The 20,873-nt window shown below is 38.3% G+C and overlaps 1 protein-coding gene and 1 pseudogene across 6 annotated transcripts in view; one reads left to right on the forward strand and one right to left on the reverse strand.

The window, feature by feature from the left end:
• The window catches only part of NCOA3 (nuclear receptor coactivator 3), a 131,479-nt gene that overhangs the window by 22,237 nt on the left and 88,369 nt on the right, over positions 1 to 20,873 (reverse strand). For all 6 annotated transcript variants that reach the window (XM_045804733.2, XM_045804729.2, XM_045804730.2 and 3 more), the window contains 8 exons: positions 8,696 to 8,800; positions 7,646 to 7,818; positions 7,079 to 7,179; positions 5,823 to 5,997; positions 4,837 to 5,025; positions 4,567 to 4,668; positions 783 to 923; positions 355 to 502 (listed from right to left, as the gene is read on the reverse strand). In XM_045804733.2, the coding sequence (XP_045660689.2) occupies positions 355 to 502; positions 783 to 923; positions 4,567 to 4,668; positions 4,837 to 5,025; positions 5,823 to 5,997; positions 7,079 to 7,179; positions 7,646 to 7,818; positions 8,696 to 8,781 (1,115 nt within the window). In that variant the 5' untranslated portion in view covers positions 8,782 to 8,800. The remainder of the gene's footprint in view (positions 1 to 354; positions 503 to 782; positions 924 to 4,566; positions 4,669 to 4,836; positions 5,026 to 5,822; positions 5,998 to 7,078; positions 7,180 to 7,645; positions 7,819 to 8,695; positions 8,801 to 20,873) is intronic.
• Positions 1,845 to 2,482, forward strand: LOC148108019 (small ribosomal subunit protein eS1 pseudogene; annotated as a pseudogene).

The raw sequence follows: 20,873 nt of genomic DNA on the forward strand, positions 1-20,873 counted from the left end.
GGGATGGAGTAACTGGGTGATGGACACTGGGGAGGATATGTGTTGTGGAGAGCACTGTGTATTGTGTAAAACTGATGAATCACAGACCTGTACCCTTGAAACAAATCATACATTATATGTTAACTAAAAAAATAAAGAGAAAAAAAAATACGTACATAAGTAAAGTGTGTGTGTATGTGTGTGTGTGTGTATATGTGTATATATACACACACACATACATACATCTCACAATCCAGGAATCTAAACTCGCTTCAGCAAATCCAACGTCTCTGCTTTTTCTCTTTAAATCTTTTTACATTAATAATAAGAACACTGCCGAATTTAATATGAGGAGACACAGTAATCTATCATTACCTCTGAAGAAAGTGGGTTGAGACAAAGCCATGCCGATCATTTGTGACAGGATTTCGGAAGAGTTTGCTTTTGGTTTGTGCTGTCACTATGGTTCCATCAGCCAATGAGAATCGATACACCGGGGTTTCTGCATGGCCATGGATATAAGCTGTTGGAGAAAATATGCCATCAGTAGTGACTACAATTGGAAAAATAAATACATATAAGAAAGGAGAGAAAGGAAATGTACTCCAAGTGCCACATTTTCAAAATCCAGTGAAAAGACTGGACTTGCACCGAAATTACAAGCAGGCCAAAAGAAGAATGCTCAAGAACCACTTTCCTACCCCACACGCACATAACAGCCACATATGGCCATTCACATACTTAATGCTTTATGATACACATTCACAATTAGAAGACCAAGAATCAAACTCAAAATTCTTTACCTTCTTGATAGTGACGTTTCTGGGACCATGACTGACCATCATTAAGACTAAAAAATCTCTGGATACACCTTCGGATTATATCTTCAAAGCCAGGTCTCATGGAGGATCTCAGTGAATTTGTATCTATGTTGACAACTTTTCCTAGTAAACAGGAAATAAAGATTTAAATCCAACCCACAAGTATTTACTGATTGCAAACTGCATGGTTTAGTGCTGAAGAATAAAATAAAGACACTAAATCTTTGCTCCAGCTTCTCTGCTACAACCAGAACTTTTCTTTTTAATGACATAGTCCTAACAGGACACTCTTACATTAAATGTTCTGCTGTACAAAACATAAGAGAGTATCACAGAACTCCTTTCACTTTCTGAATGTGCAGAATATGACGTGTCCTGATAACCTTAGGTTCCTTTTCACTTAAAGGAAAAAAACAACACCTACCACTAAAATAGTTCATCTGAAGACATTTTGTCCCTGCAACTATGATAATACCTGCCTACACAGCTAGGAAGAACAATTCTTTCCATCTGAGAAGTGACTGCATTTTTGGACACTTAAAATCTAAACCAGGAAGGTTAACCAAATACTCATTTCTACAATTCTGGAAGTTTCTGACAACTTTCGTTTAACATCAAATACACGAGAGACAAAATTTATACAACTCGAAAATGCTACGAAATTAAAGATTTCATGAAGATGGTCCTTAAAAAAAAATGGATGGCTGGGGCTTTCCACACTTTCTGAGCAGTACCAGGGCAAGCTGGCAAGAATAAACACATTACAAAAAGTGTCAAAAAGGAGCCAAGAAGAGGGGTGCCTGGGTGGCTCAGTCGGTTAAGCATCCAACTTGATTTCAGCTCAGGTCCTGATCTCAGGGGTCATGAGATCGAGCCTAGCGTGGCGCTCTACGCTGAGTGTGGAGCCTGCTTAAGATTCTCTCTCTCTAAAAAAATAATAATAATAATAGTAATAAATTTTAAAATATATTTTTTTAAAACAGCCAAAAAGAAAGTAGTCGACCACTGTCAAAGAAAGAGTGGTATGAGGAGAAAGCACCAGCTATGTTCCATATACGGAATATTCAGAAAACATGTCGTAAGAACTTTGTCAAAGAGACCAAAATCGCCTCTGATGGCCTCAAGAGCTGTGCTTTTGAAGTGAGCCTTGCTGATTTGCAGAATGTTGAAGTCACATTTTAAAAATTCAAAATAATTACTGAGGATGCCCTAGGCAAAAACTGTGTGATCAACATCCGGGACATGGATATCCACAACAAAACACGCTCCCTCGTCACAAAACATTAGACTATGAGTGAAAGCTCATGTTGTTGTCAAGACTATCAATGGTTGTTTTTGTCTGTTCTGCATAGGCCTTATAAAAAATGCAATACCAGATCTAAACGACTTCTTATGCTCAGCACCAATAGGGTCCGCCAAATCAGGAAGGCGACGGAAATCCTGATCCAAGAGGTGCAGACAAATGACTTCAAAGAAGTAGTCAATAATTTGATTCCAGACAGATTGGAAAGCCTTTTCTATATCTCTCCTAGTCTATTTATCCTCTCCATCATGTGTTTGTCAAAAAAGTAAAAATGTTGAAGAAAATCAGGTTTGGATTAGGAAAACTCCTGAAGCTTCACATGGTGAAAGACAATTCTAGAAATGCTACTGGGGATGACAAAGGCACTAATGGTAGATGAACTGACAGAGAGAGGCCCCAGTCTAAAAATCTGTTTAAAATTCAGACCTTTAATGACATATTAAAAAAAAAAAAGAAGAAGAAGAAAAAACCTTAATGGGGGGGGGGACCTAAGAAGAAGGGACAAATGCATTCCAGGAAAGACTAAACATTTATGCACTGTGCCGAGAATAAGGATGCTCAGTCCTCCACCACCTCCCCTAAGCTTAGCTCCAAGAGCCAGATGACAAACACAAAATAGATGTTCAGAAAAAGTTTACATCAGGGACAGAGAATAAAACCTCTCCAAAAAATAAAGTATTGGGCTGTGTGCAACAAACCTCCTAAGAAAGAACAGGTAGCAACTGGAAAATACCAGCTATGGTAAGATGGCTCTCAGATGTGACCCAGATGAAACTATTTGATTTTTCCTGCTTGGTAATTTCTAACTTTTATAATAAAAGAAAACATTGTAGTCACTAAACTACTTGAGTAAAGATGTTCTATTTAGGGGGCGCCTGGGTAGCGCAGTCGTTAAAGCGTCCGGCCTTCGGCTCAGGGCGTGATCCTGGCATTCCGGGATCGAGCCCCACATCGGGCTCCTCTGCTGGGAGCCTGCTTCTTCCTCTCCCACTCCCCCTGCTGTGTTCCCTCTCTCGCTGGCTGTCTCTGTCAAATAAATAAATAAATAAATCTTTAAAAAAAAAAAAAAAAAAAAAGATGTTCTATTTAGTATTTTCTATTACAAAATGTGAATATTGTTATTTAGGGAGAAAATTTAGTCTGCCAAGTCGTAACAGATACAAAGAAAGAACCACTCTAGAAGGTAAAAATTCCTGTCACCAGGTTTGACTATCTCAAGGTAAGTTAAGAAAAAATTTTTCCAACATGAAATAATATTTCTCAGTGTGAACAGACTAAATTAAGAATACAAAGAACTTTTTTGCTATTGTTTCATCTGTGAAAATTACCCTCAAGCAGCCTCAAGGCAGGAAATTGAGCCTGGCATAAAATGACTGATAACTACAAAAAGATCTTTTTTTTTTTAACAGTAAAATATTGTTATGTATGTATGTGTACATAATATATATATGCATATGCACACACAAAATAGCTATAGGTATGTTAGATGTTTATTTAAACCTACTCCATTTTATCAAATTACTTATTGCAGGTCCACATAGCGGACACAAAACAAACATCACAGACTTCAACATCAGGCAGACCCAGCTGCAAATTCTTTCTTATTAAGCCAGGATCTTGGACAAGTAACCCAACCTATGTGTCCATCAGGCCTAGTGTTCCTCATTTCTGAGACGGCGCCTAGAAGACAAACCTTGGCATCACTATTCAGGGTTAAAGGATCACAAGAGTAACACTGAAGGTAAATATAGATAATACTGCCACCACATCTAACTTCATCATCATCATCGTGCTTTATCACTTGTACTGGCTTTAATTCTTTATTCCCATAGTCAAAAAACGGCAGACCAAGATTGAAGCTCAGGGCACCTGGGTGGCTCAGTTGGTTAAGCGTCTGCCTTCGGCTCAAGTCACAGTCCCAGGGTCTTGGGATCAAGCCCCATGTTGGGCTCCCTGCCCAGCGGGGAGCCTGCTTCTCCCTCTCCCTCTGCTGCTCCCCCTGCTCGTACTCTCTCTGTCTCTCTCTGTCTCAAATAAATAAATAAAATCTTTTTAAAATATTTTTTAAAAATTGAAGCTCATGTTGATATTAAGAGTTACTCCCAGTAATTCTCATTAAGTTACCAATGTTTTTGAAAACTTATTTATGAAAAATGGGTTTGAAGTTAGAGAAAGAAATACTAACTTCTGATCTGAAATACTATTTGGAGAGAAAACCAGGTGCCTCTACATTTATTTTTTACTTATTTGAGGCATTTTAAGTGTCAGACATACCTAACACAAATGCCGGGGGTCTTACTGAATCTTAGAGTTGCATAAGGAACGTAAGAAATAATCCATGCAAAGCATTCATTACAGTGGGTGCAGGCACTTACATGATAGCGTAGGCTGCAGAAATAGTTAACTTTTATAAAAACTCTCCAGTGAACAAAATGTATACACACACATACACCAAGTGTTTACCTGAAAGATCATGCCTAGTAATAAAGCTCTCAGGGTTTGAGGGAAATGCTCTTTCTCCTGTAGTAATGCGGCGTGCTACACAGATCATACAGGACTGCAAATCTACAATAAAAATTTAACCAGGTAAGAATTATACTTAACTTCTGGACAAGTCTATTCAATAGGCAAGTAAGGATGTAGAATTCAGTAAATGAATACAACAATGGAAATCACAGAACTACCAATTTGGCCACTGTTTGACAGAAATCTCAAACATGTGGTCAACCTTACCTTCCCCTTCCTCCATCATGGCTCGTGGCTGAGACAGGGCAAAGCACTGCATTGTTTCGTATCTCTGGCGCATTTCAGGACCAGTGTTTAGGTCTTCCAGAATATCATGCGGTGTTTTCATCAACATACGGCAATTAAATGTATGGCTTTTTTGTCTCTGGGTCTCATTTGTCCAGGCAACTCCATTAACTTTGGAAAACAAAAGGAAAAAGTTTTTAAAAAACTGGCAACTCTGTCTATGACTATCATCAAGAATTTAAGCTGTATTTTCTCATTACTATGTTTTGTTTGTTTGTTTTTAAGATTTTATTTATTTATTTGACAGAGAGACAGCCAGTGAGAGAGGGAACACAGCAGGGGGAGTGGGAGAGGAAGAAGCAGGCTCCCAGCGTAGGAGCCTGATGTGGGGCTCGATCCCAGAATGCCGGGATCACGCCCTGAGCCGAAGGCAGACGCTTAACGACTGCGCTACCCAGGCGCCCCTACTATGTTTTTCATACTAATTTCTACACAGACATTTCACAGCGGCAATATATATAATATTGGAATAACTTCCATTTCAACAGAAATCTCACCATTTTGAAACTCGCTATATATTTTGGCCCCATGATACGTATACCAAATTCTAAATTCACTGAGGTCATATCTGAAACTTTTGCTATTAACCACCTGCCTTTCTGCACAAGTCTGGCCACTCTGCTTCCCAAGAGGTACAGTCAATTTTCTAAGAAATGGTCAAGAGGGGCACCTGGGTGGCTCAGTCGTTAAGCATCTGCCTTCGGCTCAGGGCGTGATCCCAGAGTCCTGGGATCGAGCCCCACATCAGGCTCCTTCGCTGGGAGCCTGCTTCTTCCTCTCCCACTCCCCCTGCCTGTGTTCCCTCTCTCGCTGGCTGTCTCCCTGTCAAATAAATAAATAATCTAAAAAGAAATGGTCAAGAAAACAGTTCTTTTAACTTATTTAGAAAATACACATTAAAAGCCTACCTGTAGATTTCGGTAAGTTTTTAAGAAAATCCTTTCTGTCTTCTTCATGCAAGATATTGTAGACAGTTGTGTTAACCAGGTCCTCTTGCTTATACTGCAGATACTGTGTGACATTTTCTGACACAAATACAATGTTTCCATCACGATTCACCACAAACAGGAAACCATCCAACGCCTAAAGTGGGATATGTTAACACTGACTATTATGGACTGAACTGTAGCCCCACCAAAATTCACATGCTGAAGCCCTAACCCTCATAAGAATAAGGCTCTAATCCAATAGGACTGATTTTCATGTATAAGAAAAGAGACACCAGGGACGTCCACACAGAGAGAAAAGATCATGTGAAGACATAAGGAAAAGGCAACCACCTACAAGCCAAGGAAAGAGGTTCAGGAGAAACCAAGCCTGCCAACACCTGATCCTGGACTTCCAGCCTCCAGAACTGTAAGAAATAAATTTCTGGGGGCGCCTGGGTGGCTCAGTCAGTGAAGTGCCCAACTCTTGATTTCAGCTCAGCTCATGATCTCAGGACAGTAAGACTGAGCCCCGCATCAAGATCCACACCTGCTTAAGATTCTCTCTCTCCCTTGCCCTCTGCCCCTCCCTGGCTCTCTCGTTCTTAAAAAGAAAGAAAGTTCTGTTGGTTAAGCCACCCAATCTGTGGTATTTTGTTATGGCGCCTTAGCCAACTAAGGCACCAGACTTAGTACTAAATAGAAATTTTTAAAACTACTGTTGATTTAACAACCACCACAAACAATTATCGGCTACCATTTACCATTTCTATTAACATTAGCGCAAATACTATATAAAAAATAAAAATTAAAAAGAATTGGGGAAAAAAGATAACTATAGTCAATGTAAAATCTGAATCACTGTCTAATCTACTTTTTGAAGAATTACATCTTGAAAGGAGCTTTAAAAAATAAGAAAATCATCCTCAGCACTTCCCATTTTTCTTCTTAATACCAAGCTACAGGCACTACACTACTCCTTAATGAAAATTTACAAAGAACTAAGTTGATCAACTAAAAAGCAGTTGGAGTAAACTAGTTGAAACAACAAAAGTTAACAGGTGCACTTCATGAAGAGCCTCCCTGCTCCCAACTCCTGCTTTAAAGTAAGAGAAACATGCCGCAGGTGCTACAGGGGAATCAAACCTATTTAAGGGAACTACTTACAAAATTTTTAAGCACATTACAAAAGTGTATTCTTAAGTCTTAAAAATTCCTCAAAAGTATAATATACTTGCCTGAAGTAAAAGTGGCCCTAAGGAGTCTTTATCAATAACCCCCTGTCCTGTAGAGGATACATCAGCTTTCTGAACATCATCATCATTGGAAATAGCTTTTCCTGAAAAGACACAAGGCAGTACTACAAATAGCATATGTTTCGGTCACAGATCAAATTCACCTTCACGCAGCGCCCAGAACAAAGACACACACACGGGCATACATACGCACATATATAACATTTCCTGCTAAGAAAACAATGCGACAATTTTTAAATGTTAAAACTTAGGATTTACCCAGGAGGGCAGGAAATACCCTCAATTTTCCTTCACTACTGCATGTATTATCCATGGCTTCCTGAAAGGAAGCCGACACGTGACAGGGTGAGAAAACAGGCCTCTATCTACTTCTCTATTAACCATTTCTCAAAGAGTAAAGTTGGTCAACTCATTTGTCCAGTCTGACACAGGCTAGGCTCGATTAGCAGTAGTCCATACATGAGCAACAAGGAAGCAAAAAGACAAATGTAAACACAATTAACAAGTTCCTTCTGAAAAGACTTGAGTGTTTTTCTTACTTTGTATTACCTTGCTCTTTTATTTGACGTATCTGTCTTACTGTTTCCTTTAAAATTGCACATTTATCTGGTTTGACATTGAAATTGTCAATATCACTAAGATTAGCAGATATCAGTTCAGCCAATTCTTCAATATATTTACTCTCCTGCTCCCGTCTCCACTTTTCACCACTGCAGGTAAGACTGAGAGAGAAGGGGGGAGGTCATGAACACACCTATCACAAAAAAGCAATGAGCAGAACCAGTCTCTACACAACACCAGTACCTTCATATCTAAACAAATTAAATTTAGCCAACAGAAACCATCAAAACCTTGTCTAGGAGAAGTAGTATAATATAGTCGAAATTCAGGCAAACCTAAATTCAAGTCCACCTTTTTGTAAGCCTGGTGGCCTTGGGCAGACTTAGTTTCTTCATCTGGAAAATGAGGATACGTAGTCTTTACCTCATACAGACAGTAAAACAACAAACAAGTAATAAGGAAGACAGTGTTAGCTACTTATTAATGACAAGGTTTTATGGCTTACGGGTCATTTTTTGCTTTGCAACAATCACATTAAAACTCAAGTTATACTGACCTTGGCAAACACTAAAAAAAGCTAGAGTCACACTGCATAAAATGAAATATTTCTTTTTTTTAAACTTTGAACTTCATCCAGGAAAAGAATGATGAAACCCTACACAAATGCCTAAATACCAACTTACAACATTTTCCTACAGGAATTCAAAGAATCTTACTTGTGATAATCTTAATTATCTATTCCTAACTCTTACCTACCTCCACCACTGAGAAATGCTTCATACTGTATCAAAGGTGTTAGTATAAGATTCTTGCTTCTGTCTGAATCAGCAACAAAATTTCTATTGCATCATAAGGATGTCTGTCTGATCACTATGCCACACTACTTACTACAAAGTGAAATCATATTATTTAAGCAAAGACCAAAAAAAATCTAACCAGAGAATATAAATAACAGAAAGCGGAAATGCTATCTTTAAGCAAAAGTGTAACAGTAGGGGGAGGAGCCTGTCGTGAAGCATCAGGAAATATACTGCTTACCCTTGTCCCGGAGTATCACATGGCAATTTGCGTTTTCGTGAATCAGGGGCCAGTGGATCCAAGGAGTTTTCTCCTAATCCGCTCATCGTGACTATACATCAGCAACTAAGAAAGAATAATGATAAGATGAAAATATTATAAAATACCCATGACTCTGTAAAGCTGTTGTATGCTTGAATGGCTTAATCTTGTAATTCAGAATTACACTCCCTACGTGGTTAATTTTTTTTTAAGATTTTATTTATTTATTTGAAAGAGACAGACAGCAGGAGCAGGGAGAGCAGCACAGGGAGAGGGAGAGGGACAAGCAAACACCTCACTGAGCACGGAGACCGCAGGGCTCGGTCCCCGGACCCTGAGATCATGACCTGCACCAAAGTCAAACCCTTAACCAACTGAGCCACCCAGGGACCCCCATGGTTAGTTAGATAATTCTTAATATTCTTTATTACAAATTTGTATTCTGAAGACAACGTCAAGAGTTCATATTCCAGTTTAATTATGCAGAACATCCAACTCCAAGACTAAAATGTTTCTCGAGTCCTACTAAAAATGTGTATGTTAAATACTACAAAGGATAAGGAAGGCATCTTCTTCATATTTAATAACAAGAAAAAGAGACCACCAACTCTTCAAGTGGTGAAATCCTGAGGCACCTGGCTGGCTCAGTCAGTAGAGAAGGTGACTCTTGATCTCGGGGTTGTGAGTTTGAGCCCCAACACTGGGTGCAGAGATTATTTAAAAATAAAATCTTTAAAAAAAAAAATCTTAAATTTTATTTTTTACCCAAGAAAGCACAAATTAGAGATTATCTTGTCATCTGGTAAGGAGTCTTCAAATGATAAAAGTCTAAATTTTTTTCAGGCTGTTTTCAAGGTAACACACGGTTTTTCTTTAAACCATTTCATCAGTATTTATTACCCACTGTGTTGTTCTTCCGTGACTTCAAAATAAATCTGGAATGTGTAAATAATGCATAAACTCCACTATGTTAGGCCTGGAGAGAACACATACAATAAAAAGTTCAGGGGGGAAGAGGGATTTTGACATGATCCACATAGCAACAATTAATATTAACTGATGGAAATGTAACATGTTTTGGTTAAGATTTCAATGATAAAGAAAATATGGGGCGCCTGGGTAGCGCAGTCATTAAGCGTCTGCCTTCGGTTCAGGGCGTGATCCCGGTGTGCCGGGATCGAGTACCACATCGGGCTCCTCTGCTGGGAGCCTGCTTCTTCCTCTCCCACTCCCCTGCTGTGTTCCCTCTCTCACTGGCTGTCTCTCTGTCACATAAATAAATAAAATCTTTAAAAAAAAAAAAAAAAAGATTTCAATGATAAAGAAAATAAATGTAGGGTGCTTCTTGTTGAAACAAAAAACAGGTTTTAACATTCAGTAGCTCATAATTTTAAGACCTCTACTAAGCCTTCACTTACTAAGAACTTTATTTGTCCTAAACTCTTATTTAGGAAGACAATCATTGTTCTACAGAACTCCAAGTCCATCAAGAAGTTCAAACTTTCCAAACTACTTTTTTCTTTTAATATGTTAAAATGCATCTTGCAGTCCATCTATATTTTTAGACATGTAGTAAAGGACATAAATTTCCACTAGGTGGCAAAATAACACCAGGAAAGGAGACATAAAAATTCAAACTTTCACACAAGATGCCAATGAAACTTAAAATATGTGGCTTTTAAAAAATCAAAACCATATGATCATTAACCAAGAGTTCTAGATTATGACATCATCTTTACATATGCTGTGGTATGAATTCAATACCAACAAAATTCATTCTACCTGTAATTTTGGTAGTAAAACGTAAAAGCTGAAAAGCTGAGATGTTTCCAAGAGTGTGTTGTTTTTGTTGTTTTTTTCCTCACAAGTTAAAATAAAGGAGAGAAAAGAACTTAATGTATCTTTGATTAATAGTGGCTTGATATGGGGTGCCTGGGTGGGTCAGTGGGTTGAGCAGCAGACTACTGATTTCAGCTCAGGTCATGATCTCAGGGGTTTTGAAATGGGAGCCCCACTTGGGCTCCACAGTCAGCAGGGAATCCGCTTGAGATTCTCTCCCTCTCCCTCTGCCCCTGGGCCCACACACACGTTCTCTCCCTCTCTCTCTCTCTCAAAAATAAATCTTTAAAAAATAATAATGGCTCAATATTATGATTTTGAAGCATTCCCAGATCCCACAATGCCAGAAATACTACATTCTTCAAAAATGACAATGTCATAAAAGACAAAAATCTGGGGCGCCTGGGTGGCACAGCGGTTGGGCGTCTGCCTTCGGCTCAGGGCGTGATCCCAGCGTTGTGGGATCGAGCCCCACATTAGGCTCTTCTGCTGTGAGCCTGCTTCTTCCTCTCCCACTCCCCCTGCTTGTGTTCCTTCTCTCGCTGGCTGTCTCTCTCTCTGTCGAATGAATAAATAAAATCTTTAAAAAAAAAAAAAAAAGACAAAAATCTGTAAATATTCCAGATTAAATAAATCTAAAAAGAAATGATAAATGTGATATTTGATCCCATACTGGATTCTGTCCTAGATAGGGGAAATGCTATAAAGGACATTAATGGATCAACTGACAAAACAAGAATATGGAAGATAGGAATATTTTATCAATGTGAAATTTATTTAAGTTGAGATCTGTACGTGTTTATTTAAGAGGCTATCCCTATTCTTAATATTTACAGTTAATGGGCCATTATATATGCAAATGATCCTCCAGTGGTGGAGGGATGGGATTTATATACATTTTAAGTGACTGAGTGAGAAAAGGAACAGAAAGAGAAGTGAGGGAGAGGAAGGAGAGAAGAGAAAGGAGGGCAGCAAAACACACTGAGTGAATCTTGGTAAGAGAAAAATTTTTAAATTCTTTGTACTATTCTTTTTCTTGCAACTTAAAGTTTAAAATTATTTCCAAATAAAAAAGTTCTAAAGTATGTTCAGTTTTGATTTCCAATTTTCCTATTTAAAAACAGTGAGTCCTTAAGTACAGAAAATTTAATTTCAGCTATGTCTCAATACACACTTGGTTTTGTATTGTTTCATTCACAAAGTTATTTTTAAATTGAGTGGCAAACCATCCAGTGAGTAATAACATTTCTTTACTTTAAAGATATAATCTATTCCACATCCTAGATATTATTTCCTTACTTTGATATTAACCATAAGCTGAATCCCCAAAATTGAATGGCAAACTATTTAGTGAACAAACAGCATTTCTTTAATTTGAAAGATAGAATTTATAACTATAGTCTCAGTATTATTTCACCTTACTTTGCTATTAAACTTTAAGCTAAATCTCCAGTACAGTTGAAGGTGCCTAGCATTTAATAAGTGGTCAATAAATGTCTTGAATAAATATTGAATAAATGGAACATTCAACTTATTAAGTCATACTTTAGAATTCCCTTCATTCTAATCTATATAATAGTTCAAACTTTTTAAATTTTTCACTTCTACACTTGATACTAGGATTTCACCAAAATAAGTTTTAAAGGCATAAATTACATCAGTAGAGAATGAAAAACCATGACACTCTCTTAGTATGGAAGAAATCAATAATCACAATTACCAGTCTAAACAAGAAATGCATACAAGTCATTCATGTTAAGTCAATTTTTACGTGCATGTGGAGAAAAATAAGTATGTCAAATGCATCCATATATACAGATGTGACTCTTTCTCTTGATCTGGCATAACAAGCTATAATGTGCATATGACTGTGCAGTCTATGTGCTACCAAATTTACTTCTACAGAATCCACTGATCTCTAGTAACAAAGGTAATTATCCACAAATGTACTAACGCAAAATTCTAATGTAAAACCATGAAGGTATCGTTCTTTTTTTTTTTTTAAAGAACAGGTTTGCCAATTTCTTATCTAGTTGTTACTTAGATATGAACCCTGGAAACACTCCATATTCATTGCACAACACCTGAAAGACCACATGATTTCCAAGAGTGAATGATAGAATACCACACAACGAAAAAAATCAAAATACAGCAAATGCATCTTCCTAAGTTTCACTAGGAAAAAGAAAATGTTCAACACGAGAAATGAAAATTTTAAGTATTTCTGTCCAAAAAATAAGTGTCAGTACATACAATAAACTAACACAATTATTCCTGAGCACAAGTGACTATGACATACTTTAGAGTTTTATTTGGTATTAATCTTCATTATAAAAATAAAAATTGTAAATAGCATTTGTTTTATTTGCCAGGTCTGCTGCCTGCTTCTCACTGGCAGAGATGGGACTCAAACTAGATCTACCTGAGAGGATATATTATCTAGTTTGGTAAATTACTCTTGTTAAGGTATGAAAGGTAAATGCCTAGCACACACACCCTAAAGCGAGACCATTTTCAGTCGGTAGTCAATAATTAGGGTGGGAGGGGAGAACGGATTACATACCAGACCCATGAATAGATCATTTTTCCCCAAAAATGCTAAAAGAAACATAAATCAGTAACTGTACAGCTTACATTTTTACATCTTAAATTACAACCTATCTAGTTTAGAGGATATATGGAGTTGGTAAAATCCATATTCAAAGGGGAAATAATGGGGCGCCTGGGTGGCACAGCGGTTAAGCGTCTGCCTTCGGCTAAGGGCGTGATCCTGGCGTTCCGGGATCAAGTCCCACATCAGGCTCCTCCGCTGGGAGCCTGCTTCTTCCTCTCCCACTCCCCTGCTGTGTTCCCTCTCTCACTGGCTGGCTCTCTGTTACATAAATAAATAAAATCTTTTAAAAAAAAAAAAAAACAAAGGGGAAATAATATAGCGCGAGAGTCTCTCAGTGTCTTTGATTAAGAACAGTCAATGAATATTAAGACCCTTCTAAATTCTGACTCCCTACAATTAAAGATCCCTTACACCGTAGAGAATTAAGACCACAATACATATCTGCCCCTCGTGTAATCTGTACTCTTGAAATCACCTCATAAATCCAATAATGACCTGCACAGATATATTTTGAAGTTGCTAATGAAGAGACGTTCCCCAAGTGATGATGAAACTAGAGATACACCTCAACTACACTTCCAGGGAGAATACGACCCAATCACAGTTTGTTCTAGCCCCTGACACCACAGTATGAAAAAGGACCAGAGGAGCATCAGGGCGGCTCAGTCGATTAAGAATCTGCCTTTGGGGGCGCCTGGGTGGCACAGTGGTTAAGCATCTGCCTTCGGCTCAGGGCGTGATCCCGGCATTATGGGATCGAGCCCCACATCAGGCTCCTCCGCTACGAGCCTGCTTCTTCCTCTCCCACTCCCCCTGCTTGTGTTCCCTCTCTCGCTGACTGTCTCTATCTCTGTCAAATAAATAAATAAAATCTTTAAAAAAAAAAAAAAGAATCTGCCTTTGCTTCTCAGGTCATGATCTCAGGGTCCTGGGATCAAGCCCCAGTCAGGCTCCCTGACTGGGGAGCCTGCTTTCTCCCTCTCCCTCTACCCTTACCCCCAGGCTCGTGCTTGCTTGCTCCCTCTCAAATAAATAAATAATTTTTAAAAAGAGAGAGAGAAAGAAAGAAAGAAAAGAGAAAGAAAAGTCCTAGAGTGGAGAACTTTTCATCAAATCAGAATCCAAGCGCCCAAAATGCATTCAGTCTTTCAGTGCGAACTCAGCCATCTAGATCTTGAGCCATTTTACAATTTTTTTCCTTTTCTAAAATGTTTCTACTAAAGAGTTCTGTGCTATCTACTTCAATATATTGATATGACAATGCACACTTTAAGCTAAGATTACATTTAAGCAAGATATTCTATGCAATTTGCTTCAAATATAGACAGTAGCAATTTAGAATAATGTTCAATGCTATCAAAATCTAATGTTACCTACTGCTATATTATTTGGAAAAATCAGATTTAAAATGAACAAGAATCTTACAGGAATTGGTTAGAATTCCTTATATAAATACTACAGGCCTTTCTGTACACAACAAGCTATGGTACATGTTAAAGCTTAAACATGCTCAGAATACAAGAGAAACTGCTAAAAAATGAACATTCTTCAACTAATTCAGGCTAAAAAGCAGAAAGAATTTATACTTGCCAGCTCGAAAGAAAATGCTGGTATATGACTGAACAGCATCAACTAGCTTTCGTTTGGGTTATCTGCAGTTAAGATGGGAGAAAAAAAATACTGATTGTATACGACTAACTAGCCAGATGGACAAGGATACAGGAAGTACTCCTGTCCAAAAGAAAAAGATACCAATCAACAATGCTAATGCCCATAGTTGGGGGGATGGAGGGCCATGCAAGGCCAAAATCCAAAATGGGGAGGGATAGGTTACCCTATAAATCTCAGATGGCACAGAGACCAACTAAAATATTTTACTTTTCCTAAATTAATAAGGGAAAGGGAAGGGGATAAATTTTGTAGCTGTACAGTGCTGGGCATATCACATATTCTGTGTAATTTCTCACAAGGACTCTCCAAAGTATGTACTACTATTTCCATTTTACAGATCAGGAAGTAGCTAAGTAACTTTCCACTGGATCACGCACAGATGCCGGATGGCAGAACTTACTCGGAACTTTATAACCAACAAAGTATCTATCAAATGTTCCTTGGGCATTTTATAACTCACCAAAAATAAACCATTTATACTATTAAATCACACCACCTCCAACCAGTTAACCAGAAAATTTCTCAACTCATCATTAAGAACACTGAGAAGTTGTACACTCAGGGTTTGGGGGTATGCAGAGTATCAGGGGCAGAAGCAAGGAGCCAAAGTCAGCAGGCACTTATGCTGCTATTCCCCTCAAGCCCCTAAAAACTAACCACTACTCTACAAGTCACCAGATAAATTGCCCTCTGAGGTGGTCTAATATTAACCATGACCCTTACTTCCACTTGAGATGAATAACAGTCAATGGCTAACACAGCAAGAAGAAAACTTAAAATCAGAAATCTATCCTAAAAAAGTATGTCAAGTCTTTTTATTCTTGGGTTTTCTAAGATTAAATGCTGGGGCCAAAAACTTTTGACTATCCCCCCAGTAATTTATTTGTCAGGCTTGTTTGGCTGACTTATACAAGGTACGATTAAATAATGCTAATTAGGGAGTGTTTCTGGGTATCTCCTGAGAATCACAGTAACTTGAGGAAAATTTTCAAACAACAACTGTGGATTTGAAGTGATTTACTGAAAACCACTTGAACCTCTATGTAAAAGCAGAGACTGCTCAATCCAATTAAGAATAAAAATTACTAATCGGAAAAATGAGACATTCATATATAAAAGCACTACCCAAAATTCAAGTTCCAAACTGACACTCTTACTCAAGACAATTTAGTATATAGTCACCACTAGTTAATCTAAAGCCCTAATCCTACAAAATTTTATTTTCTAAAATATCAAATTGAAGGTTTTATTTCAATCTACGGTACAGCTCCAAGAGAACCAGCACCATAGAGGAAAAGACTAAAGAACTGAAGGAAGTATATCCTGTGTGTGTTTAAGATACCACTGGGGCAGCCAGGGCGAGGTAAACATGGAACCACTGCAAAAGCTTCCTCATCGACTAGATGCCTCTTCCAGTGACTGCCTCCTACTTTTATGTTTTAAAGCAACCCTGGCAAAGAGGGTAAGAGCTAAAAGGAAACAAGGACAGAGAAGAGAAAGAAAGTTTCAAATAAAAACTAACTGGCAATATTCTCTTGTTTTGTTGCTGATAACCTGTTTTGTGTTTTTTTAGTAGGATCAAGTATAAACCACCTAATGCAATCCATTTTTCAATTTAATTCCATTTCAGCTCAAACATTTGCATGCCCAGAACCACTTTAGGTCCACGAAAGAGAGACGAATAACACCATACACTGCTACGACTCTCAGGTTAGCAGAAGAGGAAAGCATAAACAATTGTAACAACATAATTTGGTAAGTGTCATGGGAACACGGCTGATAGGTTTCCTACCAGCCTACAGTTGTTTTTTAAAGAGTAAAAGCAGACGAGCAGTATCTCCAATAAACTACTTTGGTGCAGACATATGCCAGAAATGGTATACCCTTAGGTCCTGGGCATTCTCCTCCTCTGTCTTCTCTAGTTTATAATGCCAGCGAACTTGAAAAGGGGCTAGCAGAGAACAATAGAGTAAAACATCCTATTTTTAAAATATGAATTAAGCTGAAAAGCATCCAAATGTAAATTAACAACTATTTTATCCACAGGTTTCACTCTCTCTTCTCCCTCTGTATGTCTTGCCTTTTCATTCTCAATCAACAGGCTGACCCCAAAGCCCCTTCACATTTATGTTCCAGTTTAACCTGATGAAGGTGAATTCAAACACAAACTCCCCAGAGACTCTGCTAACAGAACTGGGCTTACCAGTTAGCCAAAGCAGGTGTTAGTTGCAACTGGTTAGTTGCCACGAGATTTCTCAACCTCTACAGAAGCAACCAAGTTGAAGTTCACAAATCGACACTGTGCAGAGGGAGTTAAGCCAGCCACTTCCATCTAAATCAAATTACTCTCTCCTGACAGCATGCTAACTAGATGGGTAATGCCTTAGTTATTTTAAAGGTAACACTGGATCCTACAATTTAATGCACTGAATCCCTCCACACCTGGGCTTCACTCTCAACATACCATCAGTCATATTTCTTCCTCAGCAGGGCCACTACCACCACCAGCAGCCTCCCAAATGACCTATGCTAAAAGAGATTCTGACCAAGGATGATCACTGAATTCTTCCCTGTTTTGTTTTTAAGTCATTCCTTTTTAAATCTCCCTTTTATCTCTTTTCTATCTAGAATACTCCTACTCATCCTTCAAGATTAAGTTCAACTGTCACCTCTGATGAAACCATTCAAACTCTCCCAATTAGAGAAAGTTTTCCCTTCTCTATCCTGATGCACTTCTCCTATTTTTATTACAGGTTTACACACTGCACTCTACTCTTGTTCTCTTTTCTGTCTCCACTTTCTACACTGCAAGCTCTAAACCATTATAAGAAAAACCTGTATGCGGGACATCTGGCTGGCTCAGGCAGAGGAGCACGCAACTCTTGATCTTGGGGTTGTGAGTTCAAACCCACGTTGGGTATAGAGATTACTTACTTACATAAATAAATAAATTTTTTTCTTAAATAAACTTCAAAAAAAATTGTACGAGACTCTTTGATCATAAACTCCTTCTTCTTTCTTTTTTACTGCTACTACCCACCATTCTTCCGGTTCCTTTTCCAACTCCAGGTCTCCTTTTCTTCACCATCCCTCTAGCTGTACTTTTGATCAACTCTACAATCTTCCTTAAAATACAGAGATGATGCAAGGAGGGTTAGGAGGATATTAAAAACTTTGTAGAACATTTTTGCTTCTTTTTGACATGTCATTTTTCACTTGGGTATTCCCACTCCAACAAATATAGTGGCTCCAAGCTGCCTATCAAAATAAAACCCAAAGGTTTGAATCCTTAACTGATTTACTATGAAATAATGAAAAGACAAGGGGCTTTGTTGTAATCAAACTCGAGAGCTGAATCTCAATTTCACTAAAAGGTAAACTTTTGTCACCTTTAAAAAGCCTATCACCTGTAAAATCTGGGAATAATCACACCTTACATATTCATATGTTTAATGGGAGCATGAAAAGCAATACAAAGCAAGCAACAGACAAAGGGAATAATTGTGATCCCTCAATACCAAGAACAAAGATGTATGTTCAGCAACACTAATTTTGTTCTCTGCTGAAAGACAAATAGCTACAGATATCCCATATGGCAACAAATTAAAAGGTCTCAGACAAAAAACAAATTAGCCAGGACTATTCAGGCTATTCTCGACTTACAGGTAGCTGACTGGAATTCAAAACATTCTCAAACTGAAACAGTGTGGTGAGACATAGCTAGCAGCCGATAAAACCATGAAAAGAGAACGAACTACTGTAACAGATATCTGTGTTCTTGAGATTAAAAGACATAAGAATAAGGAGGCATATTTTAGAAGATTCTGAAGAGGATATCCATATACCTTCAAAGGTACTTACAGGTAAGAACACACAGTGACAGTTCTTCATGATCTCTTTTTAACTTCCAGATTTGTGGTTTAATTTTTCCTTGAGAGAAGTAAATATCTCTACATCAAAACTCTATCTAAGGTTTTCCCTTGGCACATAATGAAAATATAAGGAGCAGAGAAAGAGAGAGGAACAAGAGAGACACGAAGTTTTTACCTCCCTCGAGTAAGCGGTAAAGCACTGGATTAAGATAAACGGGTTAGAGGAGCGTGTGCACAGAGCAGGAATAAAATCTGATACAGATTCAATAAATAAGCAATAAAGACGTAAAGGGGGGCAATGATCACACCATGTGCCCCGTTCTCTCCTAAACCATTCTATCTGCCTCAGACAAGAAAAAAGGTACTAAAAGAAACGTTAATACTTAAGAGCGGACATGAGCCACCTGGTAAGGAAAGCTGCGACAGGAAGTGGCGGCAGGCACACCATGAATGCTACAGGGAACGCTAACTGGGTCAGCGGCAGCACTGATGCTCTTCAACTGGAGCACCTGCACAGGGAAAAACTTCACGTGTCACGGCACTCCCCCTCCAGTACTGAAGTTAGCCCTGTCCACCAACAGCAAAAACAGTAAGCAGCTACAGAGGGTTTACCTGTGACACTAACATTATAAAATTAACAATGCACAAATGAAACGTTGATAAAGCAACGTGAATTAATTTTTCAAAGAAAAACACTGAACGTGGAAGACAGTGAGAGATGTAGCAAGAGTAAAACCCATCTTAGCTGGATTTCCTTCTTTAAAAGCAAAAACATAGGAGGGGCACCTGGCAGGCTCAGTCAGACAGCGTGCGACTTGTGATCTCGCGGTTGTGAGTTTGGGCCCCACTCTAGGTATAGACGTTACTTAAAATTTTTAAAAATCTTTAATAAAAGCAAAGGCACTGGAGCAGATGTTCTCTAATGCTAGCAACACAACATGGCAAGTCTGACTCATAAGACTTCCTGAATGGGTCATCATCTTTACTGCAGGTTAGTCTGTGGCTCAGTCTTTGCATGCTGTTTCCACTGCCTTTTTTCTTTTTTTGACCTCACAGCATATTACTCTTCATTGATTATAATTCCACTCCTAGCCTAAATAACTTTAAATTCAAAAGAATCATTTTTTTTAAAATAACGTTTCCATATTCCTAGAAGTTACACATCTGGTAAGAGAATTTATCTCTTCAAATAAATCTTCAAGTCATTATCAATTTCGGGATGACAAAAACACAAATAATGAATGAGAACATATATATCAAAGTCGAAAAAGAAAATAAGGAAGCACTCTTAACATGCTTTACCTGTTGGAAGGTAAGGTACCACTGGTAGAAACGTTAAAAAGTATCAAAGTCTAATTGAACCATAGCCTCAACTGTCTCCCTAAATCCCCGTCAAAATACAGCTAGTATAATAGTACTATGTAGAGCTAAAAATCTGTCCTCTAGATCATGACTGTACCAGAAAAGAAATCTGCAGCAAGAAAGAATATAAAATACTGAAGAACAGGATAAAAAGAGCATCATTCAAATAATTTAAATAAAACATAGCTTGGGGTTTGTTTTGGTTTTTTTTTTTCACTGCTGTTCAAAGGTCAGTTTCATGATTCATGACTTTAAAGAGCTTCTTTTTGTAGTTCACAAAACCAGCCCATATGTGTCTAGTAAATTAAGACTGGGGGCACCTTGTTATTGTTAAAGAACACTGGAGGCAAAAATTTAATTATGAACTCCTGTAAAACCAGGCATACACCCAAATTGGCTAAAACCAAAACCCACCAGCAAACATCTAAAGAGTGGTCGTAATGTACAACAGGATGATTACAGCTAACACTGCTGTGATATGTAGGAAAGCGGTTAAGAGAATAGCTCCAGGGGTGCCTGGGTGGCTCAGTGGATTAAGCGTCTGCCTTGGCTCAGGTCATAATCCCAGGGTCCTGGGCTCGAGCCCCTCGTCAGGCTCCCTGCTCAATGGGGAGTCTGCTTCTCCCTCTCCCTCTGCCACTCCCCCTGCTTGTGCTTTGTGAAATAAGTAAAATCTTAAAAAAGAGAGAGAGAGAGAGAGAGAGAGAGAGAGAGAGAGAAGCTCCTAAGAATTCTCATCACAAGAATTTTTTCTTTTCATTGTATCTATAGGAGAAACTGGATGTTAGCTGAACCAACT

The sequence above is a fragment of the Ursus americanus genome, chromosome 22 (genome assembly GCF_024610735.1).
Source record: "Ursus americanus isolate L20-20 chromosome 22, mUrsAme1.1.p, whole genome shotgun sequence".
NCBI classification, from domain to species: Eukaryota; Metazoa; Chordata; class Mammalia; order Carnivora; family Ursidae; genus Ursus; species Ursus americanus.